This window comes from Natator depressus, chromosome 12 (genome assembly GCF_965152275.1).
Source record: "Natator depressus isolate rNatDep1 chromosome 12, rNatDep2.hap1, whole genome shotgun sequence".
Classification (NCBI taxonomy): domain Eukaryota; kingdom Metazoa; phylum Chordata; order Testudines; family Cheloniidae; genus Natator; species Natator depressus.
In genome coordinates, this window is record NC_134245.1 from 6396312 (window position 1) to 6414269 (window position 17958).

General features: G+C 44.8%; 1 protein-coding gene across 1 annotated transcript in view; it reads left to right on the forward strand.

Moving 5' to 3' along the window:
- Positions 1-2790: 2790 nt before the first annotated feature.
- Positions 2791-17958, forward strand: part of LOC141996452 (diacylglycerol O-acyltransferase 1-like) — a 38320-nt gene continuing 23152 nt past the window's right edge. The window contains exons 1-4 of the mRNA XM_074968459.1: positions 2791-3892; positions 8582-8669; positions 9777-9817; positions 16539-16624. Coding sequence (XP_074824560.1) covers positions 3750-3892; positions 8582-8669; positions 9777-9817; positions 16539-16624 — 358 coding nt within the window. The 5' untranslated portion in view covers positions 2791-3749. The remainder of the gene's footprint in view (positions 3893-8581; positions 8670-9776; positions 9818-16538; positions 16625-17958) is intronic.

Here is a 17958-nt window from a genome sequence, read left to right on the forward strand (position 1 = left end):
TGTGGCCATCTCCTTTGTGATGGCTGAAATCAGCCTGAGTGTTTTTGCTGACTGTCTAAGATGTATGATCTTGATGCAGGCAGTTCTTGGTTGGAAGGTCCCTGTTTGTGGAACTTTCTCATTCTGGCAGGTGTCAGATCATGAATTTGTTAGCCTTCAGCACGTTGTGCTAGGCTCATCTTTTCAGCTAAGCCTTTGCTGACTGGATCTAACCAGAGGCACTGGGACAAGTGCACACTGGTGCAACCAAAGTAGTGGGTCGCTGACAGCAGGAAGTCAGCCTGGAGAAGGGGCATAGTGGTACAAACCATCCTTGCCTCTCTTTCCTTCCCTATCAGAACACTAGGGGAGAGCACCTGTGCTATCACAACTGCCTGTATTTGAGGTTTGAATCTCTTCTTCAGTGCAGCCACTCTGACAGACACAGGGGAGGTGCAGATTGCACCCCATTATGCCCAAGGGGTGAATCTGGCCCTAGCCACAAACTGCCTGAAGACCACAATGAGTATGAAGTGGGAATATGACCACAGTGAGATTCTTTGAAGTGGGAATATGGGTTATCCTGCTTGATAAGGGACATAGTGAAAATCCAGGCAAATTAATATCTGTGCTAAGTAGGTTTAAATAGATCTTAATGATCTCTGAATGCCAATGATTTAATTATTAAATTGTTTTCATGCAGCGGCAGAATATTGGATTTGAATTCAAATGCCACATTCACTTTAGTGCTGTAATGCAATACACCAGAGAGAATGCTTCTAGGTTAAAATCACACTCTTTGGGCCAGATTTTGATCTTGGGTAAAAAAGTATAACTCCAGAGTAACTGCACTGGTTTTACCAGAGTTACTCCAGACTTACACTGGTATAACCGAAAGCAGAATTTGACTTCTTTTATCCTTGTCTTGTTTAGAAATTTTAAAATGTTTTGAATTTTGTTTGGGAATTCATTTTTTTCTCTTTGCTTGATTATACCTTGTTTACCCTGCCGTTAATTGTGCATGTTGAGAAATAAAACAACATCAAAATCCCTCTACTATTCCTAAACACAGTAATGTATAAAATAACAGACCTTTTATATAATTGGTAAAGATTTTATTTTCCTTGTATCAGGGTTTATAGCTATGTTTATCAATCTCTGCTCGTACAAAGCTTTGAGTAGGTTTGAAAGAAACGAGCATCGGTACACCCATGGGAAATGGCAATTTGGGTTGTTCCCACAGTTTTTGATGACTTAAGCAGAATGATATTTTTGAAACTCACTCCGTTTCCCTTCAACCAAAGACATACTGACAAATGGACCAGGAATGGATCAAAGGTATAGGGTGGGATTTTGAAAAACACGAAGCAGCTTTCAGTAGGAGTCAGAGGCCTAATTCTCATCAATATTCCTGAAAATTCTGTTTTGTTTTTAGTGTGGTCAGTATTAAAGTTGAAGGGTGGTAACTAATGTAGCCAAAACCAGACTAATCTGAAAAAAGCCTGAATAGAAGAACAATATAGGGCAGGGGTGGGCAAACTTTTTGGGCTGAGGGCCATATCTGGGTGGGGAAATTGTATGCAGGGCCGGGCTGGGGGTTGGAGTGTGGGAGGGGGTGTGGGGTGCAGGAACGGGCTCAGGGCAAGGAGTTGGGGCAGAGGAGGGGTGTGGGGTGCATGAGGGGGCTCAGGGAAGGGGGTTGGGGTACAGGAGGGGTGCAGAGTGCAGGAAGGGGCTCGGGTGCAGGAGGGGTGCGGACTGCTGGAGGGAGCTCAGGGCAGGGGGTTGGGGTGCAGGGGGGGTGCGAGGTGCAGGCAGGGGGCTTAGGACAGGGAGTTGGGGGTGGGGTGCAAGAGGGGTTCGGGCTCTGGGGAGGCAGCGGTGTGCACCAGGGCCAGGGCAGGCTTGCAGGGACGTGGTGTCGGCTGCTTCTGAGAGCAGCGCGGGGCCTGTGGCACCACGGGGGGCAATCCCGCTGGCCGGATCCAAAGCCCTGAGGGGCCGGATCCAGCCCGCAGGCCGTAGTTTGGCCACCCCTGATATAGGGAATACTGTGTGCATAAGACTTCTTTCAGTACATTTAATGAATACTGGCTCATGATTTAGCCATGAATTGCAAAATTTCTCCCTAGTGGTTTAAAAATTGACAGCCTCAGATTCAGTGTGAAAGACTGGTGGCTCTCATCCTCTCTTTGAAATGTAGCTTTAAGTTTTAGGTCCATATTTGGTCCCCCATTTAATTTATCAGAGACTGACTTTTCATTGATTTTGAGCCTCTCCGATTGTACCACTCTTACAATTGAATACAGCCAAAGTTTTAGAGTAAACTTGGCTTGGATCCATGAAAAATATATGGCCCCAAATAGGTTCATATATTTGTGGGATTAGATTTGCAAAATTTGGGGAGCTTTTGAAACATGGGCCCCAGCCTGTCACACTTCCCCCGACCTCTACCTTTGATTCTGGTTTAATCTGGCACGGCTTGTTGCAAGAGTGAGTGGGGAAATTGAGTCTGCTCTGTGGAATGGATCATCCAGCTGACCCTTTTTTGTGCAGAGGGTTGGATTCTGTATGCCACTCTTTGTTTTACTGGGAAAAATAATAATGGAAATATATAGACTGAACTGGAATTATAAAAAGTGTGTGTCATTATTAACCATGAACACTTGCTTTTTTATCATCTTTTGAGGGGTGAAATCAGTCATTGCACTTGCCAACTAAAAATCTACATTTGAATCTTTCAAGATTTCCAATCTGTAGTCCTTTTAAAAATTCATATCTATCAAAAAGAGAAAGAATAAAGGAAGAGATTTTGCAGTTCATGGCTAACTCACCAGTCAATGTCTCTTTTTTCATTACTTTTACATTCTTATGATCACAGTGTTCTCCATAAAGCCTTCTGCTCAAGCTGGTTTCAGGCTTGTTTGATATTGTTTTGACTGTTAATTTCCACACTTGTATTTTGATCAAAATCAAATCTGTTAAAACAGCCAAATTTGCAACACTTTGTTAAATCTTGTATTATCTATTTTATTCAAGGAAAATTTCATCAAAAGTTTTTTTAAAAGTACAATATGTTGGGCTAAGAATACATACTTGGATTATTTACTCATTGTTTAGATACTATGGTACATAGGAGCTATACAAAAACCATAAGTAGATAAAAAGTAACAACAGGTTTTGTGAATGCCAGTATGCTGAAGTTGTGAAAATCCAAATGAACTAGATTTGTTAGCTGAGTAGAAAGGACGTACACAGACCAAGGAGCAGAAGGAATATCTGCACATGTGTATGGAAATATGACACCCATACTTTGCCAGTTTTAGAAAGTCTCTTTTCCCCATTAATCAGGTACATTAAATCTTTGCAACAATGCAATGCACAACTGAAGGGCAAAAACCAACACCAGAAAAAAGATTCACATAAAAATGAAAAGGTCAACATTTTGTCTTTTTCCCTAGTAAGATTCCAAGTGTTTATCCATTGTACAGAAAACAGTTGGTATATTTAGATAGAAGTCTTAAATATTGTCCTTGATTTGTGATGAGAGAGAGAAACTTTGGGATAATTTTATTTCCATCTTTGCACATTTTCCAGAGGAGTGGTATAACAGATTTCAAGAGTCCTTTTTAAAGGACGGTTCTGGATGAAGAGTCTAATTTACAAGACTGGACTAAAAAAGATATCCCTGTTTAATCGGGTCATAGGAACAAAGTCTTTGTGCTGAAAATGGACATTTGCAGTGATTGTGAGAAGAGAGGATTGTACAAATGGAGTCATCTCTTTTTATAGGGTTTGGAATCAAAATGTCCGGAAAGAGAAAAAAGAAAATTAATATTTCCATCAATCCTGAGATGCGTCAGCCTGAAATGAATGATACTGAAGTGAGACAAGACAACCCAGAGAGACTGAGGTACAGGGCAAACACAAAGATAAAGGAATCACATAATTTCAAAGAACACTCTTGTGCTTATTACAGGACTACTCTGAAGCCGTGTCTACATTGCAGGTGCTACAGGTGGCACAGGTGTGGTGGTGCAGCTATGCCGCTGTAGTGTAGACCTTTCCTACGGCGACGGAAGTTTGTTTTTTTTAGGGCTGTCAAGCGATTAAAAAAATTAATTGTGGTTAATGGCATGATTTTAAAAAATTAATCGCGATTAATCGTGCTGTTGTTAATAGAATACTATTTATATAAATGTTTTTGGGTGTTTTCCACATTTTCAAATATATTGATTTCCTTTACAACACAGAATGCAAAGTGTACAGTGCTCACTTTATATTTATTTTTATTATAAATATTTTCACTGTAAAAATAAAAGAAATAGTATTTTTCAATTCACTTAATACAACTACTGTAGTGCAAGCTCTTTATCATGAAAGTTGAACTTACAAATGTAGAACGTGTAGAATGTGTGCAAAACAATGTAAAACTAGAGCCTACAAGTCCACTCAGTCCTACTTCTTGTTCAGCCAATCGCTCAGACAAACAAGTTTGTTTACATTTTCAGGAGATAATGCTGCCCGGTTCTTGTTTACAATGGCACCTGAAAGTGAGAACAGGCATTCTCATGGCACTGTTGAAGCCATTGTTGCAAGATAGTTACATGCCAGATGCACTAAAGATTCATATGTCCCTTCATGCTTCATCCACCATTCCAGAGGACATGCATCCATGCGGATGAAGGGTTCTACTCAATAATGATCCAAAGCAGTGCAGACCAATGCATGTTCATTTTCATCATTTGAGTCAGATGCCACCAGCAGAAGGTTGATTTTCTTTTTAGGTGGTTCGGATTCTGTAGTTTCCACATTGGAGTGTTGCTCTTTTAAGACTTCTGAAAACATGCTCCATGTTTCGTCCCAATCAGATTTTGGAAGGCACTTCAAATTCTTAAATCTTGAGTCAAGTTCTGTAGCTATCTTTAGAAATCTCACATTTCTTTTTGTTTTGTCAAATCTGCAGTGAAAGTGTTCTTAAAATGAACAACATGCTGGGTCATCATCCGAGACTGCTATAACATGAAATATGTGGCAGAATGTGGGTAAAACACAGAGCAGGAGACGTACAATTCTCCCCCAAGGAGTTCAGTCACAAATTTAATTAACGCATTATTTTTTTTAATTAGTGTCATCAGCATGGAAGCATGTCCTCTGGAATGGTGACCAAAGCATGAAGGGGCATACGAATGTTTCGCATATCTGGCACGTAAATACCTTGCAATGCCAGCTACAAAAGTACCATGCAAACGTCTTTTCTCATTTTCAGGTGACATTGTAAATAAGAAGCAGGCAGCATTATCTCCCATAAATGTAAACAAACTTGTTTGTCTGAGCGATTGGCTGAACAAGATGTAGGACTGAGTGGACTTGTAGGCTCTAAAGTTTTATGTTGTTTTGTTCTTGAGAGCAGTTATGTAACAAAAAACAATCTACATTTGTAAATTGCGCTTTCATGATAAAGAGATTGCACTACGGTACTTGTATGAGGTGAATTGAAAAAAACTATTTCTTTTGTTTATCATTTTTACAGTGCAAATATTTGTAATAAAAATAATATAAAGTGAGCACTGTACATTTTGTAATCTGTGTTGTAATTGAAATCAATATATTTGAAAATGTAGAAAAATATCCAAAGTATTTAATAAATTTCAGTTGGTATTCCTTTGTTTAACAGTGCGATTAAAACTGCGCTTAATTGCAATTAATTTTTTTAACCACAATTAATGTTTCTGAGTTAATTGCGTGAGTTAACTGCGATTAATTGACAGCCCTACCTTTTTCATAGCTTTAGGTAATCGACCTCTCCCAGTGGCAGTAGCTAGGTCAATGGAAGAATTTTTCCATCATCCTAGACATGTCTACACTGTAGATTAGGTTGGCATAGCGATGGCGCTCAGCAATGTGAATTTTTCACACCCCTGAGCACCACAGGTATGTGAACCTAACTGTTAAGCGTAGACCAGGCCTGAGAATTGTGTCTCTGTATGCGTTGTAAGAAATGTTGGAAATAAGCTGCCAGATCATATGCCTCCTTTTATATAGTTTGCCCTTCCATGATCAGAGAGATACCATACTGGGATTTGCTACTGAGAGTGAGTCTTGAGCAGGTTGCAGCATTCAAAAATGTATAACAGCCTTGAACAGCAAACCAGATTATAAATGATTAGCCTTGTTGAAGGAAAGGGAATGGTCTAATGCGTAATGCATTATGCATTGTGGAATTAATTATAATTCCATAATGCGTGAGCATCAGTATAAATTGGGAGTGATCCTGCTGAAGTCATATGGAGTTACAATGGTATACAGTGGTTTGAGAGGAGGATCAGACCCATTAATGAGATGAATGAAGATAAAAATTCAAGAACCTAAGCTAGGTAGAAGAGGGCAAAGAGTGGAGGAGAGTGGGGAAACAAGTGGCAAAGGAAAGAAGATGATGGGAAGATATGAAACAAAAATAAGGACAGAGGAAGTGGAATACAAAAGCAAGGGGAGTGGGGAATCAAGAGGATAGGACATGGAAAACAGAGAAGGTGAAAGTCCATCTTACTATAAAGGTTATAGATGAGAAGGGATCCCCCACTGAAGAGGAGAGTAAAGTATTGCAGTAGTAAATACTGGCTGTTATGGGGCAAACTGAATCACCTGAGCTTATGGTAGTGAAACTGAGGGAAAAGCAAGCAGCATCCCATTTCTCTTGGTGGTAATCTATATCCCCAAGATCTGGAATCCCAAATCTCCAGGCCAGGATTTCACCCTGTATCATAATGCATAGAATAGGGGTAATTGTGTGCACAGACAATGCCCATGTCTGTTAGAGGTATGCATAAGGGCTGCAAGCTTGCCATGGAGTCACGGAAGTCACAGATTCCGTGACCTCTGTGACTTCTGCAGCAGCTGGTGCAGCTGGCTCTGGGGCTGCCCGAGCAGCTGAGGTAGCTCCTGGGCCAGTTGCACTGGCTGCTGCTGAGCAGTCTCAGGCCCCTCTGTCCCCCAGCAGCAGCAGGAGGAGTTTGGGTGTGGGAGGGAGCTCAGGACTGGGGGTTGGAGCGCGGGAGGGGGTGAGGGCTTTGGGTGGCACTTACCTTGGAGTGGCTCCCTGGAAACGGCAACAGGTCCCTCAGCTCCTAGCTCTGTGCGCTACCTCCACCCGCAGGCACCGCCGCTGCAGCACCCCCCAGGCTGCTGCCCCCACAGCAGCCACAGTGCTCCCCGGGCTGCCCCCCCCCCCCGCGTGCACCCATTGTGCCATCCCGAAGGACCTGCGCCCCCCTGCAACCCCTCCTGGGATGCTGTCCCCCAGCACCTACGGTGCCACCCAGGCAGCCTCCCCAAGCACCTGTGACCCGCCCCCCAGGCCACCCTCCCCATGAGCACCCGCAGCACTCCCAAGATTTAGTCAGGGGTATAGTACAAATCATGGACTGGTCACGGGCTGTGAATTTTTGTTTACTGCCTGTGACCTGTCCATGACTTTTACTAAAAATACCCGTGACTAAAACGTAGCCTTAGGCATGCACAGTTTTGAAGATCGGGGCCTTAGTGTTTGTCATGGGTGCTTTGAAGTTATAAATTACTATCATTATCCTTCAATCTGAAACTGTTCCAAATATTGGTTAAACCCATTTCTTTCCTTACGGGAAGATTTGTTGATAGGAACAATTTGTGTTTCTTAATCAGCCTGTTGGACTGATGATGGGGGTAGCGTACTTGTAGCGACCAGACATATTGTATCCTTCGTGCCAGATTTTGCAACCCATACGTTGAGTAGGACTGACAGTACTTGTGGAAGTAGTTCCATTGGCTTCAGTGGGATTACCTGTGGGAGTGAGTGCTGCTTCGCATGAATAAACATTGCAGAATCTGTCCCTCCTTGAGCAATTTAGCAGCTAATTCATTTCTTGGAGAAAAAGAAGGAAGCAAGACTAGGAGTTCCCAGTCACTGCTGGATCTTGGGTGAGAATAACAACCTTTCTGCTGCTTTTTGAACACCTGCAAGCTCCATTAATAGTGATTAAGGCTTGTCATCCCATAGATCCCCAAGCACTTTTCCCTGACAAAGGAGGAACACATTTTACAACTAGTGAAACAAACCAGGTCTTCTGAATCCTAGTCTAGGGTGGGGTCTTCTAGGCCACACTACCACCCTATGACGTTACTGCCTTCTACAGTTGGCCTATAAGATTAGGATTTGCCTACATAGGTAGTTCATGTCAAGCTAGGGTATAAATCTACCCTGCACCAGCCTGCCGTGCACTAAGTGTCCATGTGGACCCCTGCTACTCTGCACTAAAATTTCCCCAGTACACTGTTTCAATGCAGCATACCGCACAACTGAACTGTTAGCTGACGTCAGCAGGGTCCACGTGGACACTTAGCATGTAGGAGGCTAAAACAGGGTAGATTTACACCCCAGCCAGCGTGCCATGAACTAACTGTTCATGTAGACAAGCTCTTAATTTCAAAGTTTTCTAAGAAGCCACCGAAGAGGAAAATTAAAGTGAGACTATATTTGTCTTTCAGACAACTATATAGAAAACTATATTTTTCAATAAAAATGAAAATTTTTTTCATTACAATAATTCTTCGTTTTTTTTCTTAGCTGTCATATGTTGTGTGAATCCCTATTATCGTACGGGAGTGGATTCAACAATTTTCAAGGCATTTTTAACTGGTCTGTAGTCCTGTTGGTAAGTGGAAAATCACCAAGTAACATAGACCGATAGTAGATGTTTGATTAGTGTTTCTGACTTTAAAACCATACAGGGAGGTGCTGAATACATTAAACCTTTCATGATTTACTTGGTAATACTTACAAAAATGTTTGGTATTTCTTGTCTCAGCTCCTAAATTTAGAGCCAGCAGCTGTCACTTCTTTGTTGTACCAAGTCAGTAACTTTCCATTCTCTTTGTGTTCCTTTATGTATATCACTAACTCTTTGCAAGTACCTGCAGCTTAGAATTGTGGGGAAATGGTGGGTACATGCGTTCTTCCTTCAGGGAGAGGTTGATACAACATGAAGCCCTGTTTAATGTGGGTCAGGATATTTCTCTAGTAGATCCCAGTGAATCAATGTGATTCCCCACAGTTTCAGACCCCTGAAGTCAATGGAATTTTGTGGGTGTAAATCTGGTGTAATGCCAGGGAGAGCCAGACTCAATATATTTGTTTTGTTTGTTATAGAGAGAGGATTTCTCTTCTTCCTAGAGGGGGAAAGCAAGCCTTGCTCAGCCAAATGAGCAAAGCAATCAGTCCTTTTTTCCATTTTCATCACTAGGGTTTAACACCCTCCCTCCCTGAAATTTGTCACCTCCCACAGCAGGCTTCTTGTGCTATGACTGGAACTGATTCTCTTCTCAAGTCAGGTATGCACAGATGTAACTCTAAAATTCTGGGGAGCGACTCCTGACTTACACCTTAGGAGAGAAGAATAAGTTTGGTTGTCTTCCCTGGGATCTATTGAATAGATTGTGGGGGTTTTTCAAGCAGAATAAAACAAATGTCATCAAGAAATTTAAGAAACTGGGATTGGTGATCAGTTTGGGGAAAAAAAGGCTATTTTCTTACATAAACTTGACTATTCTGAATGGACCTATCAGCTTCTTCTGAGCTACTCTGACCTATTCTAATCAAAGAAAGCCAAAATAATGCATTTGTCATCAACTTTTTGGTTTATGTAAAGGAAATTAGTTCTTGCAGACTACAGGCAAGCTGTTTCCAGCCAATCTGAATGCTGATATTTTAAATGTGTTTTTGTGTTGAACTCTGGTGAACTGCGTATGTTTCTTTACTCTAGGTCCTCACACATGTTCACATGAGCCTGGAGAATTTCATCAGGTAAGTGTGTCACTAAAAAAGAAAAGCAGTGTTTCACAGTTCTGGAGAACTTGAATTCTTAGTTGCAGGGGGAGTAGGCATATATTGACTGAAGAGTCATTCTGTGATTAATCAGTAAACAACAAAAAAAGAAATAAGTGCATCAAATTTTCCCCTGAACGCTATGACGGTGTCCCAGAATTGTTTGCTGGACAGGATGGCATAGTGGTCTAAACTTCAGATTTCAAAATATCTAGATTCTCTAACCATGGTTTCAAATCCCAGCATGATTAACTCAGCCCTTCATCCTTCAGTGGTGGATAAGTTAAGTTCCATGCTGTTTACTAAATAATTTAGTCCTTAGAAACCTGTTTGCACTGCCTGAACATTAACAATCCCATGGTATGTTTCAGCTGAGTACAGGTTTACCCTGCTGTCCTTGACCAAAATCCCGCCCCCCCCCGTGCATCATTTGTCCACCTGATTGCTGCCAAAGTAGCTGCATTTCTGGGCTGCTGTGTGATTATAGGACCAGATTGTGTTCCACCCTTTTTCCGGTGTCCAAGAGTGGGGAAGGATGCAAAGAATTTGCTTTACTGACTCCCTGTGTAGGGGCTGTCCCGAATCATATTGTAGAGCATGTAGCATCCTCTCAAAGGATCACGGAGAGAGAATTCCTCATGGGTTCATCTGCCACATAGACCCTATGCAGCCTCCAAACCTGAGGGTGCCCACAGCAGAATCTTTTCCATAATTTGTGAAATATTTTGGGATCCTTTGGAGTGAAAGCCCTGGTCTACACTAGGACTTTAGGTCGAATTTAGAAGCATTAAATCGATGTAAACCTGCACCCGTCCACACGATGAAGCCCTTTATTTCGACTTAAAGGGCTCTTAAAATTGATTTCCTTACTCCACCCCTGACAAGTGGATTAGCGCTTAAATCGGCCTTGCCGGGTCGAATTTGGGGTACTGTGGACACAATTCGACGGTATTGGCCTCCGGGAGCTATCCCAGAGTGCTCCATTTTGACCGCTCTGGACAGCACTCTCAACTCAGATGCACTGGCCAGGTAGACAGGAAAAGAACCGCGAACTTTTGAATCTCATTTCCTGTTTGGCCAGCGTGGCAAGCTGCAGGTGACCATGCAGAGCTCATCAGCAGAGGTGACCATGATGGAGTCTCAGAATCGCAAAAGAGCTCCAGCATGGACCGAACGGGAGGTACGGGATCTGATCGCTGTATGGGGAGAGGAATCCGTGCTATCAGAACTCCGTTCCAGTTTTCGAAATGCCAAAACCTTTGTCAAAATCTCCCAAGGCATGAAGGACAGAGGCCATAACAGGGACCCGAAGCAGTGCCGCGTGAAACTGAAGGAGCTGAGGCAAGCCTACCAGAAAACCAGAGAGGCGAACGGCCGCTCCGGGTCAGAGCCCCAAACATGCCGCTTCTATGATGAGCTGCATGCCATTTTAGGGGGTTCAGCCACCACTACCCCAGCCGTGTTGTTTGACTCCTTCAATGGAGATGGAGGCAATATGGAAGCAGGTTTTGGGGACGAAGAAGATGATGATGATGATGAGGTTGTAGATAGCTCACAGCAAGCAAGCGGAGAAACCGGTTTTCCCGACAGCCAGGAACTGTTTCTCACCCTGGACCTGGAGCCAGTACCCCCCGAACCCACCCAAGGCTGCCTCCTGGACCCAGCAGGCGGAGAAGGGACCTCCGGTGAGTGTACCTTTTAAAATACTATACATGGTTTAAAAGCAAGCATGTGAAAGGATTACTTTGCCCTGGCATTCGCGGCTCTCCTGGATATACTCCCAAAGCCTTTGCAAAAGGTTTCTGGGGAGGGCAGACTTATTGCGTCCTTCATGGTAGGACACTTTACCACTCCAGGCCAGTAACACATACTCGGGAATCATTGTACAACAAAGCATTGCAGTGTATGTTTGCTGGCGTTCAAACAACATCCGTTCTTTATCTCTCTGTGTTATCCTCAGGAGAGTGAGATATAATCCATGGTCACCTGGTTGAAATAGGGTGCTTTTCTTCAGAGGACACTCAGAGGAGCCCATTCCTGCTGGGCTGTTTGCCTGCGGCTGAACAGAAATGTTCCCCGCTGTTAGCCACAGGGAGGGGGGAGGGTTGAGGGGGTAGCCACGCGGTGGGGGGAGGCAAAATGCAACCTTGTAACGAAAGCACATGTGCTATGTATGTAATGTTAACAGCAAGGTTTACCCTGAAAGAGTGTAGCCAGTGTTTTATAAAATGTGTCTTTTTAAATACCGCTGTCCCTTTTTTTTTTCTCCACCAGCTGCATGTGTTTCAATGATCACAGGATCTTCTCCTTCCCAGAGGCTAGTGAAGATTAGAAAGAAAAAAAAACGCACTCGAGATGAAATGTTCTCCGAGCTCATGCTGTCCTCCCACACTGACAGAGCACAGACGAATGCATGGAGGCAAATAATGTCAGACTGCAGGAAAGCACAAAATGACCGGGAGGAGAGGTGGCGGGCTGAAGAGAGTAAGTGGCGGGCTGAAGAGAGGGCTGAAGCTCGAATGTGGCAGCAGCGTGATGAGAGGAGGCAGGATTCAATGCTGAGGCTGCTGTTGGACCAAACCAGTATGCTCCAGTGTATGGTTGAGCTGCAGCAAAGGCAGCTGGAGCACAGACTGCCACTACAGCCCCTGTGTAACCAACCGCCCTCCTCCCCAAGTTCCATAGCCTCCACACCCAGACACCCAAGAACGCGGTGGGGGGGCCACCGGCCAACCAGCCACTCCGCCACAGAGGATTGCCCAAAAAAAAGAAGGCTGTCATTCAATAAATTTTAAAGTTGTAAACTTTTAAAGTGCTGTGTGGCATTTTCCTTCCCTCCTCCTCCACCACCCCTCCTGGGCTACCTTGGTAGTCATCCCCCTATTTGTGTGATGAATGAATAAAGAATGCATGAATGTGAAGCAACAATGACTTTATTGCCTCTGCAAGCAGTGATCGAAGGGAGGAGGGGAGGGTGGTTAGCTTACAGGGAAGTAGAGTGAACCAAGGGGCGGGGGATTCATCAGGGAGAAACAAACAGAACTTTCACACTGTAGCCTGGCCAGTCATGAAACTGGTTTTCAAAGCCTCTCTGATGCGTACCACGCCCTCCTGTGCTCTTCTAACCGCCCTGGTGTCCGGCTGCGCGTAACCAGCAGCCAGGCGATTTGCCTCAACCTCCCACCCCGCCATAAACGTCTCCCCCTTACTCTCACAGATATTGTGGAGCACACAGCAAGCAGTAATAACAGTGGGAATATTGGTTTCGCTGAGGTCTAAGCGAGTCAGTAAACTGCGCCAGCGCGCCTTTAAACGTCCAAATGCACATTCTACCACCATTCTGCACTTGCTCAGCCTGTAGTTGAACAGCTCCTGACTACTTTCCAGGCTGCCTGTGTACGGCTTCATGAGCCATGGCATTAAGGGGTAGGCTGGGTCCCCAAGGATACATATAGGCATTTCAACATCACCAACAGTTATTTTCTGGTCTGGGAATAAAGTCCCTTCTTGCAGCTTTTGAAACAGACCAGAGTTCCTGAAGATGCGAGCGTCATGTACCTTTCCCGGCCATCCCACGCTGATGTTGGTGAAACGTCCCTTGTGATCCACCAGAGCTTGCAGCACTATTGAAAAGTACCCCTTGCGGTTTATGTACTCGCCGGCTTGGTGCTCCGGTGCCAAGATAGGGATATGGGTTCCGTCTATGGCCCCACCACAGTTAGGGAATCCCATTGCAGCAAAGCCATCCACTATGACCTGCACATTTCCCAGGGTTACTACCCTTGATATCAGCAGATCTTTGATTGCGTTGGCTACTTGCATCACAGCAGCCCCAACAGTAGATTTGCCCACTCCAAATTGATTCCCAGCTGACCGGTAGCTGTCTGGCATTGCAAGCTTCCACAGGGATATTGCCACTTGCTTCTCAACTGTGAGGGCTGCTCTCATCTTGGTATTCATGCGCTTCAGGGCAGGGGAAAGCAAGTCACAAAGTTCCATGAAAGTGCCCTTACGCATGCGAAAGTTTCGCAGCCACTGGGAATTGTCCCAGACCTGCAACACTATGCGGTCCCACCAGTCTGTGCTTGTTTCCCGAGCCCAGAATCGGCGTTCCACAGCATGAACCTGCCCCATTAGCACCATGATGCATGCATTGGCAGGGCCCATGCTTTCAGAGAAATCTGTGTCCATGTCCTGATCACTCACGTGACCGCGCTGACGTCGCCTCCTCGCCCGGTATCGCTTTGCCAGGTTCTGGTGCTGCATATATTGCTGGATAATGCGTGTGGTGTTTAATGTGCTCCTAATTGCCAAAGTGAGCTGAGCGGCCTCCATGCTTGCCTTGGTATGGCGTCCGCACAGAAAAAAGGCGCGGAACGATTGTCTACCGTTGCTCTGACGGAGGGAGGGGCGACTGACGACACGGCTTACAGGGTTGGCTTCAGGGAGCTAAAATCAACAAAGGGGGTGGCTTTACATCAAGGAGTATTTCAGGCAGGACTTCACGGAGGGTTCCAATAAGAAATGGTGCACCTAAGTTATTGTTCTTATTGGAACAAGGAGGTTAGCCTGGCCTCTGATTGATACGTGGCTAGATTTACCTCGCTGCACCTTCTCTGTGAGTGACTGCAGTGTGACCTAGAGGAATGAGTCCCCTAGACAGGGAAGGAGGCAAATGAGTACAAAACAAATCTGGTCTATTTCTTGTTTTGATCCACTCCATCTATCTTTTACATCTTTGGCTGGCAGCAGACGGTGCAGAAGGACTGCATGCCATCCACATCTCATGGCTGCTCGGCAGAAGATGGTACAGTACGACTGCTAGCCATCCTCATCTCTTGCCTGCCTGGCAGAAGATGGTGCAATATGACTGCTAGCCATCGTCATCTCGTGCCTGCCCGGCAGAAGATGGTACAATACGATTGCTAGCCATCGTCATCTCTTGCCTGCCCGGCAGAAGATGGTACAATACGACTGCTAGCAATCCGTATTGCCTGCCTGCTCACCATTAGATGGTTCAATAGGACTGACTGCAGGACTAAAGAGAATGACCTGGTCAAGTCACCAAAAATTTAGTCCCTGCGCCCATGTCTGCCCAGGCGCTCCTGATCGACCTCACACAGGCGACCAGGAGCACCTCGGACATGACGAGGACGGCTACCAGTCGTACTGTACCGTCTGCTGCCAGAAGGCAATGGGTTGCTGCTACTGTGTAGCAATGCCTTACCGCGTCTGCCAGCACCCAGGAGACATACGGTGACGGTTACCTGAGCGGGCTCCATGCTTGCGGTGGTATGGCGTCTGCACAGGTAACTCAGGAAAAAAGGCGCGAAACGATTGTCTGCCCTTGCTTTCACGGAGGGAGGGAGGGAGAGAGGGAAGGGGGGCCTGACGATATGTATCCAGAACCACCCGCGACAATGTTTCAGCCCCATCAGGCATTGGGATCTCAACCCAGAATTCCAATGGGCAGCGGAGACTGCGGGAACTGTGGGATAGCTACCCACAGTGCAACGCTCCGGAAGTCGACTCTAGCCTCGGTACTGTGGAAGCACTCTGCCGAGTTAATGCACTTAATGCACTTCTGTGGGGACACACACACTCGAATATATAAAACCGATTTCTAAAAAACCGACTTCTATAAATTCGACCTTATTCCGTAGTGTAGACATACCCAAAGATGCGACAGAAGTATAAGACCAGATCTTCAGCTGGGGCAATTTGGTGCAAATCAATTGAAGTCAATGGATCTACACCAATGAGAATTTGGCCCATATAATATGATTACTATCAGAACCAGCTCAGCAAGGATATTTTGCATTACTGTAGGACCTTTATTTTATGAACTAATTGGGAACCGAAAATTCATAAAATTGAAATCTCAGAATGACAGTAGGTGCGCTGCATATGTGAATGTAGTCATTGTTCAGTGCGTGTCCTTAATGAATGGTAACTCATGTATACAGCATGCCTGATTTCTCTTTGAGAGAGCTCCCTTTCTTCGCTGCCAGATCTCTTAGTCTTTTCAAACCTGTACAGCCGATTGAACATTGGCTGAGGGATTGAATTCATATTTGGCAGCAGAAAAAAGGTTCCTATAACTGGCCATTCATAAAATCAAGGTTCTACTGTATTTAGAAAAACTATTAAGCTAGGAAAGGGGGAATGTAAACCAGGGGAACCAACTAACAGGTCCATCTGAAGAGGAGTGAAGCAGCACATGTTGCCCACAATCTCCACTTCTTTAGGAGACTCAGAACCTGTCAGGGCATCCTAGCAAGTGGGCAAGGCTGGCTAGTGAGGGGGCAGGGCCTGAGTGCCAGGGAATGTGTGCTGATTGAATGCATTTCTGCGCGCCTGCCACTTGCAAGGCTCCTGCAGAACCCTCGCCAAAATTTTACAACGGCTACTTCTGGTGGAACCCCTGGGTGATGGTAAATTGTAGTGTCTTCTGGAGCAGAGAGAGAATACACGGGGATCGGATTTCAGTTCTCGAACCCAAAAGTTGGGGGAATCATGGTCTCCATTTTGAACAACTACAGTTGGGAGAGGTTTGGGGATTCAAGGTCTGGGGGAGTGAGTAGGAGAAAAGATACAGGCATCTTTTCTTAGTTTGACAATTAGGTAGAAGTGTAGTATCCATGTTTCTAAGTATCAAACCATAGAGTTTCTGCACCACCTCACTGTTTTTCTCTCTCAGGTATGGACTGCTATTCGACCCTGTAAAGATAATCTCAGTTTTCCTGAAAGACCCCTATAAGTGGCCAGCAGTATATCTCATTACTGGTAAGCTGACAGTGTGCAAATATCATTTGCTGAATACCTAATGGTGTCACTTTTGCATTTAACAGCATCCCATGAAATATTTCTGTCACAAATGTATTTTCTCTGCACTTTTCTGGATCACAAGCAGTGTCCAGTTTTATCACACAAACCCAGATGTGGATTTTTGGCAGGGTTTAAATCCCTGGTAGGAGAGGCAGCGTAGCGTCTGGCATTCTCTTTTTTGCATATTTCCATATTTACGAGCAGCGTTAGTGAAATCAAACAAAAGCACATTCAGTGAGAATGCCAAACCAAGGATGAACCTAGCTCAATTATTATGAGTGATGCTTTGAGACTCAGATTTTCCTAAAACAAGGCATTAAAAATCTATCTCCTAGCAATGAAGTCTCAGTGCCAAATACACCAATGGTGTAAGTAGCTGTAACTCCACTGGAGAAAGCAGAGTTGAATCCATTTACACCTATCATGAATTTTAGCTTCTATGAGAGAGGCTTCAGAGGAAGAGTTTCTGTTCTATTCTATTGATTAGCCTGCTGCCCTCACCACCATAGTGTCTGTGGCCAGGTCTACACTAGGAATGCTTTGTTGGTATAGCTGTGCTGAGCATTATACAGGCAAAGTGCTGCTAGAATGGTTGTAGCTTATAACCAGCGCTTTTGACAGTATCTTTTTTTCAGGCCCTGGAGCAAAATACGGGTGAGGGTGAGAGTCCGAGTCCCCCAAAAGTGCATTTTTGACGGTATAACTACATCTGCATTAGGGGCTTTGCCAGGACAGCTAAGTTGGTCAGGGATCACACCTTTTCACACCCTGACCAACATAGTTATGCCAGCAAAACGTTGTGGCCTGAGTGCCCTCCAGTGGTGCATTAAGCAACATGACTAACGTCTATCACATGTGATTTGTTCTCTCTCTCCCGCAGGGGAGATTTGTGTGTGCAGTGGGGCGCTTTGTTTTGGTAGGGTTTTGTTTGTGTTTTTAAATGTCTATGCTGTTCTGTGTTAGTGTTAGAGAAAGCAGGTCAGAGGAGTGCACCTGGTACGTGGAGCAGAAGGTGGGGAGGTCTGTGATGGTCCTTGGTTCCTGGGGGAGTTTGTCCCACAGTCTGGGACCCGCCCCCTTATGGTAGCAAGTTTAATTATCATTCCATCAGAATCAAAGCTCTGATTTCCCCTAATGTGAGTGAGGTCAGTAGTTAGTACAATTGATCTGATTCTGCAGCTACTGTGCATGCGCAGCTCCTATTAACTTCAGAGTGGCTGTAGAATTGGGCCCAATATCTTAAACCTTCCTGATTTACAGAGCAGTTTGCTGCCTCTTTCCCAACAAGTGCA